Genomic DNA, 18,270 nt, shown 5'->3' on the forward strand with positions numbered 1-18,270 from the left:
AAATTTTAAAAAAGGGCATATATAAGGATTGCTTCCCCGGACTGAGTGACTCAAAAAATATCTTGGACCCCCAGGAGGCAGTAGGTTTTAAAGCTCCCCCAGATGAATGTATGGCGCAGCAGGGGGTGAACTGGCCCCTGTAATTTTATCTTATTACGAGAGGTCGTTTGATAGCAAAAAAAACTCCCAATATTTTGGACTTTGAAAGTTCCTATCTTGGGGTTAGGGGTTCCTCAAACCTTATCAGAGCCTGTGCAGGGGTGATTGCGGGGGTCGGGGGCCCTTCCCAGATCTTTAAAAAGACAGGCAGGATAGGGAGGTTTTGGCCCCCCCTCCCCTGTAGCACACAATACCGCAGGGCGATCAGGGGGTTTGGGGTGCTTCTGCCCCTGTCACGCTGATCTCGGTGCTGGGAGGCCCTGTGGCTCCGCTGATCCCGGTGCTGGGAGGCATATTACCCTTTTATTATATAGAATAGAGGCCTGGTGCACGGGTGGGGGCCGGCTGGTTTGCCCGGAAGGGTGTCCTGGATCAGGGTGGGGGTCCCCACTGGGGTGCCTGGCCAGTCTGGGTGAGGGGCTGAGGGCCGTTTTCAGGCTGGCGGGTGACTGAAGCTCCCAACCGCTCCTTTTTTTCTTTTTATTCTGGGCCAGCTTTAGCTCTGAGGCCTCGGCTGCTGAAAGCAGGTTTCTGGCCTTTGTTTACCTTCTATATTTGATACAATGTTGCGGTCCGGCTGGCTGAAGCCCGGCTGACTAAAGCAGGTTTCTGGGGTTTTGTTTAGCTTCTATATTTGCAACATGGTTGCTTAGAGTTGCAGCTGAGAGGCCGGCAAGTCAGGCGGGGAACGTTGGAGTCCACCGTCACTGGAGCAAGCAAGCCTCCTGTTCGCTTCAGTGCATGGCTGCCGGCCGCCATCTTGGCTGGCAGTTAATTTGCATATCACCCTGATTAGCCAATGGGAAGGGTAGCGGATGTATGGCTAATTACCATGTTTCTCTTTTATTAGATAGGGTAATGCATATATGTATATGTATACACATATATAAATTTCTTAGCTTTGTCCATTGAAAGGGTCTAGAACAGGGGTGGGCAAACTTTTTGGCTCGAGGGCCACAATGGGTTCTTAAACTGGACCGGAGGGCCGGAACAAAAGCATGGATGGAGTGTTTGTGTGAACTAATATAAATTCAAAGTAAACATCATTACATAAAAGGGTACGGTCTTTTTTTTTTTTTTTTTAGTTTTATTCATTTCAAACGGGCCAGATCTGGCCCGCGGGCCGTAGTTTGCCCATGGCTGGTCTAGAAGCAATGACAACCTATTAGTAATGAGCACACTTAGCACTCAAATCTTGGTTTCTAAAAACTGTTCTCCAATAAAAGAAACTAGGGTTCTTTGATCCCAGGGCTGGGGAGAGGAAAATACAAGATGAACTTGGAACATCTTATGATAACAGAAAGTAAGGAAGTATCTGAAAAAAAGAAAATGATAGGGGCAGGGACTTGTTAAAGGAACACAAGAGCCAACGTGAAGGAGCTCCTAATTGCCAAAGCTGAAACAATTTGAGTAACAAAATAAATAATGATAGTATTTATAGAATAAAGTATCTATGAGTCCATAGTAGTATAAGTAAATAATTAAATAGATGGAGGAGTGACAGCTTTTCCTTGCAGTGAAATTTCGATTAATGTGTGAGGAAGGAGGGAAGTAGAAAATTACCATTAGATCACCACCACAGTGGTAATTGTTGCAGATGGATTTCCCTAATGATGTGGTTTGAGGAGAAAAAATCTCAAAGTATTTCCCCATGATTTTAAAAAAACAATTCAGTGGTTTTTAGTATAAGCACAATATTGTGCAATCATCACCACTGTCTAATTTTAGAACATTTTTGTCACCCACAAAAATGAACCTCATGCCCATTGGTGGTCATTCCCCATTCTCCCCTCCCACTAGCCCTTGACAGCTATTAATATACTATGTCTCTTGATTTATCTATTCTGGACATTTCATTTAAAAGGAATCATATGATATGTGGCTTATTGTATCTGACTTTTTTCACTCAGCATAAAGTATTTAAGGGTCATCCATGTTGTAGTATATATCAGCATTTCATTCCTTTTAATGGCTGAATATTATTTCACTATATGGATATACTATATTTTGTTTATTCCTTTATAAGTTGATGGACATTCAGATTGTTTTCACATTTTGGCTATTATAAATAACTAGAGGCCCAGGGCATGAATATGTGTACGGGTGGGGTCTGGCTGGCCCGCCCCGATCAGGGCTGATTGGGCCAGCGGCGGGGAGGAGCCACAAGCGGTTGGCCGGCCCCACTCCCACTTGGGGGGGGGGGCCTGGGGGGGCGGTGGCGTTTGGCCAGCTGGCCCTACCCCCTGGTCCAATTCCCTGTTGAACTCCTGGTGGAGGGGATAATTTGCATATTAGCCTTTTTATTATACAGGATGCTGTAGTGAGGATTAATGTATAAGTTTTTGTGTGAACATGTTTTCAGTTTTCTTGGGTACATACCTAGATGTGGAATTGCTGGGTTCATGTAGTTACTCTGTTTAACTTTTTGAGAAACTGTCAAATTATTTTCCATAGTTTGGTAGTTTGTATTTATTTTGGTTTGCTGCAGTGGAAAAGCTCAGTAGAGATTACTTTTCTTAGTTGATCAAGGCCAGTAAGAAGACATATTGACATCACAGATTTTGTGATATGATGCACTGAGAACACCACTGCATCATTTCTGTGGTGCTTCTGACAAGGATGTATGACCTTAGTTTAATCATGAGAACATACCAGGTAGTCCTGAATAACTGATCAATATTCCTCAGGGTGTCAGAGTCATAAAAGACAGGGGAAGGCTGAGAAACTATTGCAGGATACTAGGGAGAAATAACCAAAGGTCATAAGGGATCCTGGAACCAAAAAGGACATTAGTGGAAACACTAGTAAGGTTTGAAAAGGATCTTTATAGTTTGGTGAATGTTATTGTTAATTTCCTAGTTCTGATAATTGTCTATGGCTAAGATACTAATATTTGGAAAGGCTATGTTAGCAATATTTGGAAACTCTGTACGATTTTTGCAACTTTTGTGTAAGTTAAAGGTGGTTCAAATTAAAAAGTTAAAAGAAATCCAGTCTTTTATTCTTACATGTCTGCACATCAGCTATACTTGGCTGACCATGGCTGGGCTTAGCTGGGCTTAGCTCCAATCTGTAGTTTGAATTCAGGTCTGCTCCGTGGACCTCTCATCCTTTTTGGACTGTAATACTAGTGGAGCATGGTCTTCTCATGATGACGGCACATTTGCTAACATCCCACTGGCCAAGGCACATCATAAGCAAGTCCAAAATCAACAGCTGTAAAGTTCACTTTACCATTCTAATCTTCCCTTACTGTGTAAGAGGGGCTGCATGGCAAAGAGTGTGAATATACACAGGGGGGACGGGAAGAACATTTGTAACAATATGCAGTGTACCACAGATTCTCCCCCCTACTCCCGATGAGGAAAGCAGGAGTGTTACCTGGGTCTTCGTCTGTAATTGAAATCAGTGACAGAGAGTCCCAATAGGAGTCACAGCTCAAGTGTGAAGTGGCCTTACTTAATCCGGACAAGGTTTCTATTTATTATGGACAGAGCTTCCCCAGGGAGCCAGTGGGGGAAACAGATACTGTAGACCTCTTTGCCTTTCTAGATCCCCATCTTATTTTGTGCCTGTGCCCTTGCCTTCTGCCTCCCACCCCCTCAATCCCTAACTCTTTACTTGCATGTATCTTGCGACTTTTTGCCTCTGCTGTGCTCTTCCCCAGTATTGCGATCCCTTCACAGAGGCCCTGGAAGGAAGCAGGTCAGATTCCACTCTCTCTTTAACTTGGCCTTTTTCCCAGTGGGGTGGAAACATTTGAAAATACTGTATTTTCTGCTGCCTCTGCCACTGCTGCTGCCATGGTTGGTTTCGTGTATTTGAAATAAGCGTAACCTGTATTTTAAGTTAATGCTATTGTGCTTGCTCTTGCCCCCTGTGGTGGCTTGTGTGAAGGGAGTAATTTTGGAATTTCCCCAAATTAAATAAATTGATTCACATAAGATCCTAGTCTCTTCCTTGGCCAGCTTAGCCTGGTATAACCTATTATGTTTTTTAAACTTATAAAGTCACGTACTTTTTTCCTTTTCCATTTCTAATTTTGATCAAAAGTCTGAAAATTTAAGATGCTGCTATTGTTATTAGTAGCAGTAGTATTAGTACTATTACTACTAAAAATAACTATTAACATGATTACTAATTATTATGAATCTCCTTGCCATAGTGAAAATCCTTGTTGACCTTTCCACATACTTCTAGATCAGTTAGGATTTTCTCTCACATTTAATTTTTCACTCAACAAATAATTATTGAGGGTTTACTATATGCTAGGCCCTGTGACAGGTTTTGGGGATAAAATAGTGAGCATTTATGTTAACCAGGTAAATTAAAAAACACACACCACACACAACACCTAAAATATAACGACTGAATGAGGTAAAGTGCTATTTAAAAAAAAAGGGGGTCAAGGTGCTGTGAAAGCCTTTAAGGCAGGGGTAGGGAACCTTTTTTTTCCAAGGTCCGTTTGGATATTTATAATATCATTCGCTTAATATAATTCACTTAATATAAATTTATGTTGCTATAAAAAAAGCTCCTAGATTTATTGAATTTTGAGTCCTGCCTGCGGTTGCCTTGGCAGGGCCACACAAAACGATTTCTCAGGCCTTAATATGGCTTGGGGGCCAGACATTCCCCACCCCTGCTTTAGGGGGCAGCTGGATCTGGTCTGGGAAATAGAAGATGCACTCAGAGAGAGTGACTCTTAGCCGGGATTGAAAGGGGAAGGAGTTGGAAGCTAGGGTTGGAAAGAGCATTCTGGTCAAAGGCAACAGGAATGGAATGGCCCCATGGTAGGAAGTAGCATGGTTCTTTCACGGAATGGAAAATGGCCAGTGTATCCTAGAGCAGCGATTGCCAACCTTTTGGACCTCATGGACCACAGTGGTCCATGGACCACCGGTTGGCGACCACTACCCTAAAGCATGGGGAGTGAGTTGTGGACAAGCCTGAAGGGGCAGGCAAGGACTAGATACTAAAGGGTCGCATTGCATGAGGACTTCCATCTTTATTCTAAGAATAGTAGGGGGCCATGAAAAGGTTTGAAGCAGGGAATGACATAGTCAGATTTGTATTTTGAAAAAAAAAAGAAAATCATTCATTGTAAAGAACACATGGATAGGGAGGTAGGAGTAGGTAAGGTAGGTCAGTTAGGAGGCTCCGGCACTGTCTACAAGAGAGGTGGTGATGGTTTGAACAAGAGCAGTGATGGGGAGGACAGAGAGAAGGGTATGAATTCAAGAAACATATAGCAGGAAAAATTACCAGGTTTTGGAGATAAATTGAGTATGGAGTAGTGGTTGGTAAAGTAGAGAAATATGGAGGATGACCTCTCAATTTTTATCTCATTTAATCCCCAACTTAACCATATTCAGGAAGCCTTCCCAGAGAAAGATTTTTTCACTCTACCTGAACATATTTTTTAATATGTTTTTATTGATTTCAGAGAGAGGAAGGGAGAGGGTGAGAGAGAGAGATAGAAACATCAATGAGAGAGAGAAACATTGATCAGCTGCTTCTGATATGCCCCAGTCTGGGGATCGAACCCATACCCTGACCAGAATCGAACTGGCGACCTCCTGGTGCCTGGGACAATGCTCAACCCACTGAGCAACACCGGCCGGGCTGAACATATTTTTTATCCCTTGAAGCATTTGGGATAGGTTTGAGGTTAGAAGAGGATTATTATGCACAATCACTCAGGTACTTAAGTTCCCATTTATTTTTAGCCAAAGTTACAGAAACTCCCGGGCTGATGTGGGATGGCAGGAACAGAACAGCATGTCTTGGCATGATGTTTCCTTGGCTCCCTGGTTCTGTGATGGAAGCACAGTGGTTTGTGGAACTTGAAGTTCACTATGGTCCTGCTAGAATTGAGAAAAACTGAATTCATATACATTGTTACCCTTTTATATTCAGGGTTTACTGGATCATTTTGAGAGAATTTGTGCTATGTGTTTCCCTTTAAGGAATGTTCACAGATTGTTTCTCTCACCACCCCCTGGCCCCCGCCTCCTTTGATTCTTGAATGAAGCTCAGCACCATCAGGGCAATGCCATCCTCTGCCAGGAAAAAAGCAGATTCAAAGATCAGGTGTGTTAGAGCAAAATCTCTGCTTCTAGATTTCCAATCTCCTAAAGAGCTCTCCCCCTGAAAATCTCTATTTCTGTGGCCATTAACATTCCTCTTTTGTATTCCTAGAATCTATCTACCACAGTGGTCGGCTGTATAGTAGTTGCTTCATAAATATCAGTTGCATGAATAAATAAGTGTAACATTCCATCTGTAGAATGTGATCTTGCAAGTTGCTTTATAACTATCCTTGGTAATTTTGTACAATATGTATGAATAGCTCATTCATTTACAACACTTATTTGCCCAGCTAGTGGGTCAGCTCTTCTGATATAGGTGGGTATAGGTTTTTAATTTTTCTTGGTTCCAATCCCTGCCTCCTTGGCTTGCCATGTCCTCCTGCCTTTCAATCTCTTGCTTCTTCCTTCTTATAAACATTAAGTGTCACAAATTTTATGTGACAAGCTCTGGCCTAGAGGCTGGGGAAATTAAAAAAGGAGGAGATATAGTCCCTGTGCTCAGGCAGGAGAGAGACTCATAGAGGGAGCCTGATTAAATTGATGAAGTGGTGAGGTGTAAGTTTGCTGGAATGGCATACTGTCTGGGGTTCTGTCAGAGGAGGGTCAGAAAGGATGTAGTGGAGGAGGCAGTAATGTAGCCATGTCCTGAAGGGTAAGTAGGTATTCACTATTCATCTCCTGTACAAAGCAAAAGGCTTATTATAGCTCAATTTAAAGAAAACTGAATTTCTTAAATATGCAGGTTCTAACTAGGGGTCATTAGTCTCTGGATGAAAGTATAGATACCTTTGCCGACCTTGCTTCATCTCTTTATTGGATGTGCATTAGCAAAAGAATTGTGATTGGTGTGTGTGTGTGTGTGTGTGTGTGTGTGTGTGTGTGTATGAGAGAGAGAGAGAGAGAGAGAGAGAGAGAGAGAGAGAGAGAGAGAGAGAGAGAGGGAGAGGAAGAGAGAGGAGAAGAGAGGGAGGGTAGGAGGAGATATGGGTGGATCCAGGTAGCTGAATACCACAGAGTTTGTTCTTCATGAACTATTAAGTCCTATTGACTTGTTAGCAAGCCATTCCATCAGTGTCCCTCTGAGGACTGTATATCTCATGAGCCTTCTCTCTTCTTGGCTTTTAGGTCAGGCTGTCCCTGCGGGATCCCATGTGAGGCTGAATCTCCAGACTGGGGCGAGAGAAGTGAAACTCCAAAATGAAGACAAGTTTCAAAATACTTTGAAAGGGACAAAAAAAGGCAAAAGGTAAGCATCATTCCTAGGGATTGGGAGACTAACAACACTGATTTTGCAATAATGAAAATAATGACAATGCAATGTTTCTTACAGTAATGAATGCAATGCAAATTCATGTGACTTTAAAATATATTTGTAATATTTAATAGCTTAGAATTTGTGATAAACCTCTTAGGTTTTATGGAAGTTTACTTCAATGGATCTTTGGAAAGAAATAGTTTGCAAAGCAAATTGATACTTTAAAAAAGGCAGTAGGGTGAATGCTTAACCTATTTTAAAATGAAGCTATTGAGGGAGGAGAAGATGGCGGCCGGCAGGATGGCAGTGAGGAAGAGAGTATGAGAGAGTGAGGGAGCGAAAGGGGAGTGTGTGGACGTGTGTGGTGCATATGTGTGTGAGCAAGGGACAGTTAGATCCTGCAAGACTTTTGGGGGCTGGTGGACTGGGCTCTCTTGGATGGGGAGCCCCTGCTCCTGCTGTGGGCACTCCTAGGCGGCCAGTGCTGGCACAGAAACCACACTATCTTGAAGGGCAGAGCTTCTGTGACTAGGATCCCAGCCTCACCACCACCCAGACTGACCTCAGATGAAAACTGAGACCCTACAGCCAATTTGGACAAAGACCTACTACCATAGCTGCAGACTCATGGGCACTGACTCCACCCATACCAATCTCAGGCTACTGTGAGTCCTGGAGTGTGTTCCCCTCCCGCCTATCCCCAGAAGCACAGGTCCCACACATCCTGAGCCATCCCCCTTACTGTCGGCGCATGCAGACCCTGCCTGGACTGTGGCAGCCGCATCTCCCGGGCACCCCTGACTGTCAGTGCATGCAAGGCTCCTGCTAAGCTCCCAGCTGCAGCTCAGGCCCCGCACAACTGGGCACCTGGACCCTTCAGCAACAGCAGAAATGGGGAGACAAGGAAGCAACCCCCAAAGGAAAGAAAAGGAGAAATCACCAAAAAAGAAAAAAGGATCTAAAAGAAATGGAGGTATGCAATATGTCTGAGAAAGAATTCAGAGTAATGGTTATACAGTTCATAAACCGGATGGACGAGAAAATCAACAACCTTTGTATGAACCAAGGAGAAATCAAAAGTGATATAGCTACAATAAAGAACACGATAAAAGGCTTCAACAGTAGACTAAGAGAAGTGGAGGACCAAATTAGTGAGCTAGAAGATAGGGCAGAGAAACAAGCCCGATCTGAACAGCAATTGGAGAAAAAAATTAGAAAGCAAGAGGAGAGCCTAAGGGAGCTTGGGGCTAACATGAAACGAAGTAACATATGTATAATAGAGGTGGCAGAAGGACAAGAAGAGCAGCAAAGATTAGAGAATCTATTTGAAGAAATAATGACAGGAAAACTTCCCTAATATGGGGAAGAAAAAAGTCACCCAAGCACAGAGAGTCCCAAACAAGATGAACCCCAAAAGACCCACCCCAAGACATGTGGTAATTACAATGGCAAATGTTAATAACAAAGAATTTTAAAGGCTGCAAAAGAGAGAAAGGGAGTTACCTATAAAGGATCCCCCATTAGATTATCAAATGATTTCTCAACAGAAACACATCAGGCCAGAGGGGAATGGAATGAAGTATACAGAGTAATGCAAAGCAAGGGACTGAATCCAAGAATACTCTATCCAGCAAGGCTATCATTCAAAATTGAAGGGGCAATCAGGAGTTTCACAGACAAAAAAGGGCTAAGGGAGTTTATCACTACCAAGCCAGCAATGCAAGAAATGGTAAAGGGACTGCTGTACAAAGAAGAAAAAAAAGGGGAATAAGGAACACAGGCACCAAAATATAAATGGCTGCAAACAAGGACCTTTCAGTAATAACTTTAAATGTAAATGTACTAAATGCTCCAATCAAAAGACATCAAGTGGTTGAATGGGTAAGAACACATGACCTATATATATGCTGTCTATAAGAGACCCATCTCAGAATAAAAGACTCACACAGATTGAAAGTGAAGGAATGGAAAAATATCAGGCAAATGGTAATGAGAAAAAAAAGTTAGGGTAGCAATACTTATATCTGACTAAATAGACCTCAAGGTGAAGGCCATAACAAGAGATAAGGAAGGCCACTTCATAATACTAAAGGGATCAATACAACAAGAGGATATAACTCTGGTAAACATATATGCACCCAATGCAGGAGCACCCAAATACATGAAAAAAACTTCTGGATGATATCAAGGGAGAGATCGACAGCAATATGATCATTGCAGGGGACTTTAATACTCCACTGACATCACTGGATAAATCGTCTAGACAAAAAATCAGCAAAGAAACAGCAATCCTAAATGACTCACTAGATCAGATGGACTTAATTTACATCTTCAGAACATTCCACCCCAAAGCTACAGAATATACATTCTTCTCAAGTGCACATGGGACATTTTCAAAGATAGACCATATATTGGGTCACAGGCAAAGTCTCTCCAAATTCAAGAACATTGAGATCATATCAAGCATCTTCTCAGACCATAATGGCATAATATTAGAAATCAACTACAATAAAAACAACCAAAAAATTCAAACACTTGGAGACTGAATAGCGTGTTATTAAACAATGATTGGGTTACCAAAGAGATCAAAGAAGAAATTAAAAACATCCTGGAAATGAATGACAATGAAAACACAACAATTCAAAACCTATGGGACACAGTGAAAGAAGTCCTGAGAGGGAAGCTCATAGCATTACAGGCCTACCTCAAAAAACAAGAAAAAATGGTAATAAATTATCTAACTCTACAACTTAAAGAATTAGGAAGACAACAACAAGAAAAGCCCAGAGAGAGCAGAAGGAAGAAAATAATAAAGATAAAAGCAGAAATAAATGACACAGAGACCAAAAACAATACAAAAGATCAATGAAACCAAGAGCTGGTTCTTTGAAAGGATAAACAAGATTGATGAACCTCTAGCCAGGCTCACCAGGAAGCAAAAAGAGAGGACCCAAACAAACAGTATCAGAAGTGAAAGAGCGAAATAACAGACTCCACAGAAATATAAAGGCTTGTTAAAAAATACTATGAACAATTCTACTCCAACAAACTAAACAACCTAGAGGAAATGGACATATTCCTAGAAAAATACGACCTTCCAAAACTCAACCAAAAAGAATTTAAAAAATCTCAACAGGTTGATAACTAAGGAGGAAATTGAAACAATCATCAAAAAAATTCCAGCAAACAAAAGCCCTAGGCCAGACGGCTTCACAGGGGAGTTTTACCAAATAGTCAAACCTATCCTTCTCAGATTATTCCAAGAAATTCAAGAGGAAGGCACACTTCCAAACTCTTTCTATGAAGCCAGCATTACCCTAATCCCCAAACCAGATAAGGACACTACAAAGAAAGAGAATTACAGGCCAACATCCCTGATGAACATAGATGCTAAAATACTCAACAAAATTCTAGCAAATCAGATCCAGCATTACATTAGAAAGATCATACACCATGGCCAAGTGGGATTTATTCCAGGAATGCAAGACTGGTACAATATCTGTAAATCAGTAAAGATGATACATCACATAAACAAATTGAGAGACAAAAATCACATAATCATATCAATTGATGCAGAAAAGGCATTTGACAAAATCCAACACCCTTTTCTGATAAAAACTCTCAGCAAAGTAGGAATAGAGGGATCATACCTCAACATAATAAAAGCCTTATATGACAAACCTACAGCCAATATCATCCTCAGTGGGCAAAAACTAAAACCATTTCCCCTAAGAACAGGAACAAGACAGGGATGCCCACTTTCACCACTCCTGTTCAACATAGTACTAGCTGTAGTGATCAGACAAGAAGAAGAAATAAAAGGCATCAAATTGGAAAAGAAGAAGTAAAATTGTTATTTTTCGTAGATGACATGATATTGTACATAGAAAACCCTAAAGACTCCATCAAAAAACTACTAGAATTAATAAATTAATTCGGTAACGTAGCAGGATACAAAATTAATACCCAGAAATCTATGGCTTTTTTATACACCAATAATGAACTCACAGAGAAATTAAAAAAGCATTCCCATTTACCATTACAACAAAATATTAAAATACCTGGGAATAAATTTAACCAAGGATAAAGGACCTGTATTTAGAAAATTACAGGACGCTGAAAAAAAAGAGATAGAGGAAGACATAAACAAATGGAAGAATATACCGTGTTCATGGATTGGTAGAATCAATATCATTAAAATGTCCATACTACCCAAAGCAATCTATAGATTCAATGCAGTCCCCATTAAAATTCCAACGGCATACTTCAAAGACCTAGAATAAACTCTCCAAAAATTCATATGGAATAAAAAAAGACCCTGAATAGCTGCAGCAATCTTGAGAAAGAAGAACAAAGTTGGAAGGATCACAATACTAGATATGAAGCTATATTACAAAGTCACTGTTCTCAAAACTGCCTGGTACTGGCACAAGAACAGACATATAGACCAATAGAACAGAACAGAGAACCCATAAATCAGCCCAAACCATTATACTCAATATTTGACAAAGGAGGGAAAAGCATACCATGGAGTCAAGACAGCCTCTTCAATAAATGGTGTTGGGAAAATTGGACAGATACATGCAAAAAAATGAAACTAGACCACCAACTTACACCATACACAAAAATAAACTCAAAATGCATAAAGGACTTAAACATAAGACGGGAAACCATAAAAATCTTAGAAGAAGCCATAGGCAGCAAAATAGCAGACATTTGTTGTAGCAATATCTTTACCGATACAGCTCCTAGGGCAGGGGTGGGCAACCCCTGGCACGCGTGCCAAACATGGCACGCCAGGAACTTTTGCTGGTACACGAAACCCTCTCTTATAATCTTCCATTTACAATTTTTTTCTTAATATCGACTTTTTTATTTTTCAGATAAATTCAGTGTAGGTGAATCTTAGATAAATAAATAATTTTACATAACAAGTTATCTTAAAGACCATAGACATGGATTGACGAGAGAGGGGAAGAGCAATTTCTATGCCTCTGCCTTAACTCTCCCTGCCTTCCTAGATCCGACCAGTGTTTTGGTTTCATCCACATACGCTTGTGAATCTTTGTTCTCAGTGATGAATTTTGTTAAGTCTCATAATAGGAGTAGCCTGACGGATGAAAGTAGTAGCTCGTGCATATCTCTGAAGGTCACGAAATATAAACCTGATGTAAAATCTCTGTCATCAGTGATGCAGCAGCAAAAGTCCCACTGATAATATCAAACAGAGTCATAAAGTTTTCTGTTGGCCTATCAGTGTACATGTATACATTAAAAAATAAATGCATTTTTCATCATCATATACTGTGTTTTAGTCGCTCGAATGAATTTTATTATTTCTTCAAGGTTCTTCACATATGTACACCTTAAGAGATATCAAGTAGGTGTAACATGTTCTCAAAAAATTAGGGTTGGCACGCAGAAGAATTTTGAGTCAGAGATTTTGCTGGTTTTGGCACGCACTCACAAAAAGGTTGCCCACCCCTGTCCTAGGGCAGTGGAAACCAAGGAGAAAATAAACAAGTGGTACTACATTAAAATAAGTTTCTGCACAGCAGAAGAAACCATCAACAAAACAACAAGAAAGCCGACTGCATGGGAGAACATATTTGCCAATGTTATCTCCAATAAGGGTTAAATCTCCAAAATTTATAGGGAACTCATACAATTTAACAAAAGGAAGATAATCCAATCAAAAAATGGGCAAAGGGCCTAAATAGACACTTTTTGAAAGTGGATATACAGAAGGCCAAGAGACATATGAAAACTTGCTCGGAGTCACTAATCATCCAAGAGATGCAAATCAAAACAACAGTGAGGTACCATCTCACAGAATGGCTATCATCAACAGATCAACAAATGATAAGTGCTGGCAAGGATGCAGAGAAGAAGGAACCCTCTTGCGCTACTGGTGGGAATGAAGACTGGTGCAACCACTGTAGAAAACAGTATGGAGTTTTCTCAAAAAATTAAAAATAGAACTTGCATTTGACCCAGTAATCCCACTTCTAGGAATATATCCCAAGAAAACAGAAACACCAATAAGAAAGGATATATGCACCCCTATGTTCATAGCAGCCCAATTTACAATAGCTAAGATTTGGAAACAGCCTGAGTGCCCATCAGCAGATGAGTGGATTAAAAAACTGTGGTACATCTACACAATGGAATACTACACTGCTGAAAAAAAAGAAAGAACTCTTACCATCTGCAACAGCATGGATGGACATTGAGAACATTACGCTAAGTGAAGTAAGCCAGTTAGAGAAAGATAAATATCACATGATCTACTTCATTTGTGGTATATAATGAACAACATAAACTGATGAACAAAAATAGAACCAAAGTCATAGAAGCATCGTACAGACTATCCAACCTATGATGGAAGGTGGGGTGTGAGGGGGTATGAGATCAACCAAAGGACTTGTATGCATGCATATGAACATAATCCATGGACACAGATAGGGGGGATGGCGAGTGAAGGCATGTGCTGGGGGGTAGGGGTGGCCGGGGAGTGGTCAATGGGGGAAAAAGGAGACTTATGTAATACTTTAAACAATAAAGAATTTAAATTTTTTTTAAAAAGCTGTTTTTTTCCAGTACTTTAAGAGCACCCATTTGAATCCCAACAATTAATGCGCTGATTACAGATGAATCATCTATTCATTAAAACAGGCCTGTTAGGCCTTCTGGTTTGCAATAATATTTCCTTGGTGAACAATAAAATTGCATTTTAAAGTCTTTAATTCAGACTAACTTTTCCTCTTGTTAGTACATATTAAATTAAAACAAACTCTCTTATAGTATAAAAGTTCTCCAATGGTAAGAGGTTGCCTTGTTTTTAATAACCAGCTTATTTGATTATTTGATTTCTGGCAATTTATAGTCTCTATTTTGCTGTTATTTGCCTTGAATTACCAAGTTTTGTGTTTTCTATTTCCTGCATGAGGGAGAAGGAGGTTAAAGCATGGGATTGCAAGGGTTGCTAGAATTCTGCAGTTTGAAAGGTCGGTGTTAATACCAGCCATGAAGTTTCTAACACAGAGACCAGCAAATTATAGCCTGTAGCCCATTTTGGGACTGCTGCCTATTTTTATATGGCCCACAGCTAAGTTGTTTTTAACATTGTTTAATGGTTGGAAAAAGAAAACAAAAGGAGCATATTTCATGACTCATGAAAATTGTGTGAAATTCAGATTTCAGTGTCCATAAAAAGTTTTATTAGAACACTAGAGGCCCGGTGCACGGGTAGGGTCCCTAGGCCTGGCCAACGATCAGGACTGATTGGGGCCTTCCAGCCGCCAGCCAGGACCTTCCTTCCCCAGCTACTGGCGGCCGGTTGGGGCCTTCCTTCGTTCTGCACTGCTCCCTGGTGGTCAGCTCATGTTATAGCAAGCGATCGAACTCCTGGTCTCCCAGTCGAACTCCCGAGGGGACACTTTGCATATTAGTCTTTTATGTATAGAGATGGCCATACTCGTTTATGTATTTTCTATGGCTGCTTTCTTGTGACCCTGGCAGAGTTGTGTAGTTGGGACAATCACCATAAGGCCCACAAAGCCTCAAGTATTATCTGGTCATTACAGATAGTTGGCTGCCCCTGTTTTAATGCGTGTTAAGCATTGAGAGTCAGTCGTGGATTGAGTGGAGTTAGTGTTATTCAGCCCTTGTATAATTATTAACAATATTTTACAACTAGATATGGGGCAGAAAGGGACTTTAGAGGCCCAGTTTTTACCTGAGTATTTTTCTTGATATACCTGACCAAAAAGTCACTCCGCCTGTCCATATGCACCTTCAGTCATGTGGCACTCACAGTCCCACAAAGCATCCTGTTCATATTTGGGTAGTTTTTTCTGTTGGAAAATTTGACTTTATTTGTGATAGATAAGATAAGGAGATATTTGTCCTCCTTAATGTCACCCCGAACTGGGAAAATCGTTATTTTTCTATATACACCTATACCTACGGTGACCCAAGTCATAATGATTAATTTCTCATAGCCATCTAAGAAATAATCAAATCTCACTGTTGTAACCCTGTCAACCTCCCTCCATCCCCAGCACACATATATACACATATGTCAGGGTCTCAAAGTATTTCAGGAGGTCTTTTTTCACATCTAAGGCAAGTCGTCTTGTTTTCTAAATAAAAGGCCTATTTTTTTTCTTGGTTTAAGAATATTGAATTAGGAACTGGACTAATGTGGAGTCTTTTATTTGTTGTTTTTAATACCATGGGAAGTTATTTCTCCATACCTGACTGTAGATCATCAGTAGGAGCACTTGCTACTTTGTCTGTTGTTCACATCTTTTCAGAATAGAAAGTAAAGCCATCCAAATGGTCTGTGATAGACACACCATAAGAGAAAGATTTGTCTCCACTCCTGACTCTTTACTTTTCTCTTATGAAATGTTTCTGAGAGCTCTGCCCTGGGATGGCCTCCAAGATACACTGGGCATGTCCTTTTTCTTCTCAGCATTTATAACCAGAGGAAAACCTGCCTGCACAGGAGCCCAAAGCATTGAAAAGGTGGGGTGGGTGTTTACTTCTGTGAGCTCAGGAGTCTCTGGCTGTGTTTGGTGGTGACTTCCTTCTTCTGGGGTTAGCCTCTTCCTGTGCTCCTCCAATTCCACTTCACAGTGTCTTCCTGGCTCTTTAGCACTGGAATGGAACAGAGTCCAAAGGACAGGGCTAATTTCCAAAATTGTTGTAGTATTTTGTTTATCCCCCTGGGGAACAAGACCCCCCACCCCTTTCCATCAGATTGCCAAAGAAGTTAGTGATCCCACAGAGTTAAATACTTCTTCCTCCACCTTGATGTATCTCCTGAGTTATCCTTAATGCGTCCCCTTCCTACTCCCCAGCGCTGGACAGACTTGTCAAGCACAGTTCACATTCCATACTTCCCTTTGTCCATCTTACTTTTGTTCCCCCCTCTGTTCACTGAACTGAAATAACTGCCGGTGCTAAAACCTGCCCCCACTCCCCACCCCATGAATGCCTTCTCCTCAGTCAAGATGAATGGTTGTGGCTTGAATTATTTCCAGTGGTCTCTGTGAGGATATCATTCTGTAGGTTTTGCCAGGTTCCCTAGATTACATCCACATTGGTTCCTTTCTTCCTTCTTTTTGGAGACTAGCTCTGGAAGGTAGCTGACCTTGATTCTAGTCTTTGGCATCTTAAATCCATTCCTTTATCAGGTTGACACATAACTTCTGCATCTACTCTGTGCTCAGGGGTTGGTCTTAAAGGTATGAATTTATTTAGCCTGTTTTTGTGTAGATAGGCTGGCTTTTCAAATCAGATCAGGCACATGCTTGGGGGGGCTCAGGTCTCTGTTGGTTTATTTCCTAAAAGAATATATATAGGGTCTAAGTTATTCTCTCTCTATTCAGTACCCTTTAGGGGGTCCTGCCCTGGCATGTGCTGAGAGAGGAGCATTGCAGAAACATTCTAGACTTGTTTTGCCTGAGTAGCTGGCTGAGAGCTTTCTGTCCATGGTGGGCCTTTGTCCTGTCCCATGCCATTTCCTCCTCTTTCATGAAATGACCCCATCTTCAGCTGTGTCTTTCCTCCTCTAGCTTCAAGGTAAGATTACCCTGTTGGACTTCTGGCTGACTGAGGGTAAAGGTAGGGTAGGACACTTTGAGTTAGAGCTGGACTGGTTTAGCTTGCCTTGAAGTACCAGCCACCCACGGGAGGGGGCAGGGTTCTTTCTTGGGAAAGATGGTGTCTCCCTCCTAACTCCCAACTTCTCTTCGGACAGGCTGGACATCAACACTAACACCTATACATCCCAGGACCTCAAGAGTGCACTGGCAAAATTCAAGGAAGGGGCAGAGATGGAGAGTTCAAAGGAAGACAAGGTATGTGACATTCTCCAGGGAGGTAGTATAAGTCTGCAGGGTGGCCTTGAAGGGAATCACTTTTTCCCTTTTGCAGTAATACATGGGATAATAATAACAATAATATTATAAAATAATTTAAACAGAAGTTAATGCCAATATAACACTTTATAGACTACTGAAAAAATGCTGGGGGCATTTCTGTCATCGGTTAGGTTAGGATCCAACTTCCAGTTACATGTTTGGGAAAATTGAGGTACAAAGCAGAGATAGCCATACTCTCCATTATCACAGACATGAGTGAAAAGAGTAGAAATTAAAATTCAGATCTCACTTGCACTTGGATTACTACAAGTTTAAAGGACAGAGGTGTTGGGCCAGGAAGGAAGAAGCCTGGGTCCTTGTCCTTATCCTTTGAACACGTAGCAAATGTATTTCCTTTTCCAGGCCTTAAGGTTTCTTAAATACTGTACAACACAGGGCTTGGATAAGAGGATGGCTGAGGTGTCCACCAGGTCTCAACTCTAAACTCTACAAGCTAAGGGAATGAGAAGGAACAAGAGGCAGAATTCAGCTCCTTGGCTAGGCCCCTAATATCTGGGAGGGCTTGTAGGTACAGACCTATACCAGAAAGAAATTTTACTCTTAGATGGATCTCATGAGCTCATGTAACAGCCAGAAAATGTCACAGATCATTTTTTACATTTCCAGTTGAGTCCTGTCTTTGAATGAATCTCCTTAGATGACTGCCTTAGAGACCTTTTTAAGTTTTCCCTCCCTCTTCTTCTCGTTTGTTTTGTCTACCTCTTTGCTTTGCCTGCTCTCACCTCACAATCCTGGCAGTATTTTAGAGGGGCACCATAGGGTTCTTGACAGCTTGTATGTTAGTGGAGAAAGCCTTAGGTCCCTCATATCC

General features: G+C 41.2%; 1 protein-coding gene across 3 annotated transcripts in view; it reads left to right on the forward strand.

The window, feature by feature from the left end:
* The window catches only part of SIL1 (SIL1 nucleotide exchange factor), a 211,439-nt gene that overhangs the window by 122,456 nt on the left and 70,713 nt on the right, over positions 1-18,270 (forward strand). For all 3 annotated transcript variants that reach the window (XM_006086523.3, XM_014453853.2, XM_023752103.1), the window contains exons 4-5: positions 7,377-7,497; positions 17,276-17,375. In XM_006086523.3, the coding sequence (XP_006086585.1) occupies positions 7,377-7,497; positions 17,276-17,375 (221 nt within the window). The remainder of the gene's footprint in view (positions 1-7,376; positions 7,498-17,275; positions 17,376-18,270) is intronic.

The sequence above is a fragment of the Myotis lucifugus genome, unplaced genomic scaffold (genome assembly GCF_000147115.1).
Source record: "Myotis lucifugus unplaced genomic scaffold, Myoluc2.0 scaffold_28, whole genome shotgun sequence".
Lineage (NCBI taxonomy): Eukaryota > Metazoa > Chordata > Mammalia > Chiroptera > Vespertilionidae > Myotis > Myotis lucifugus.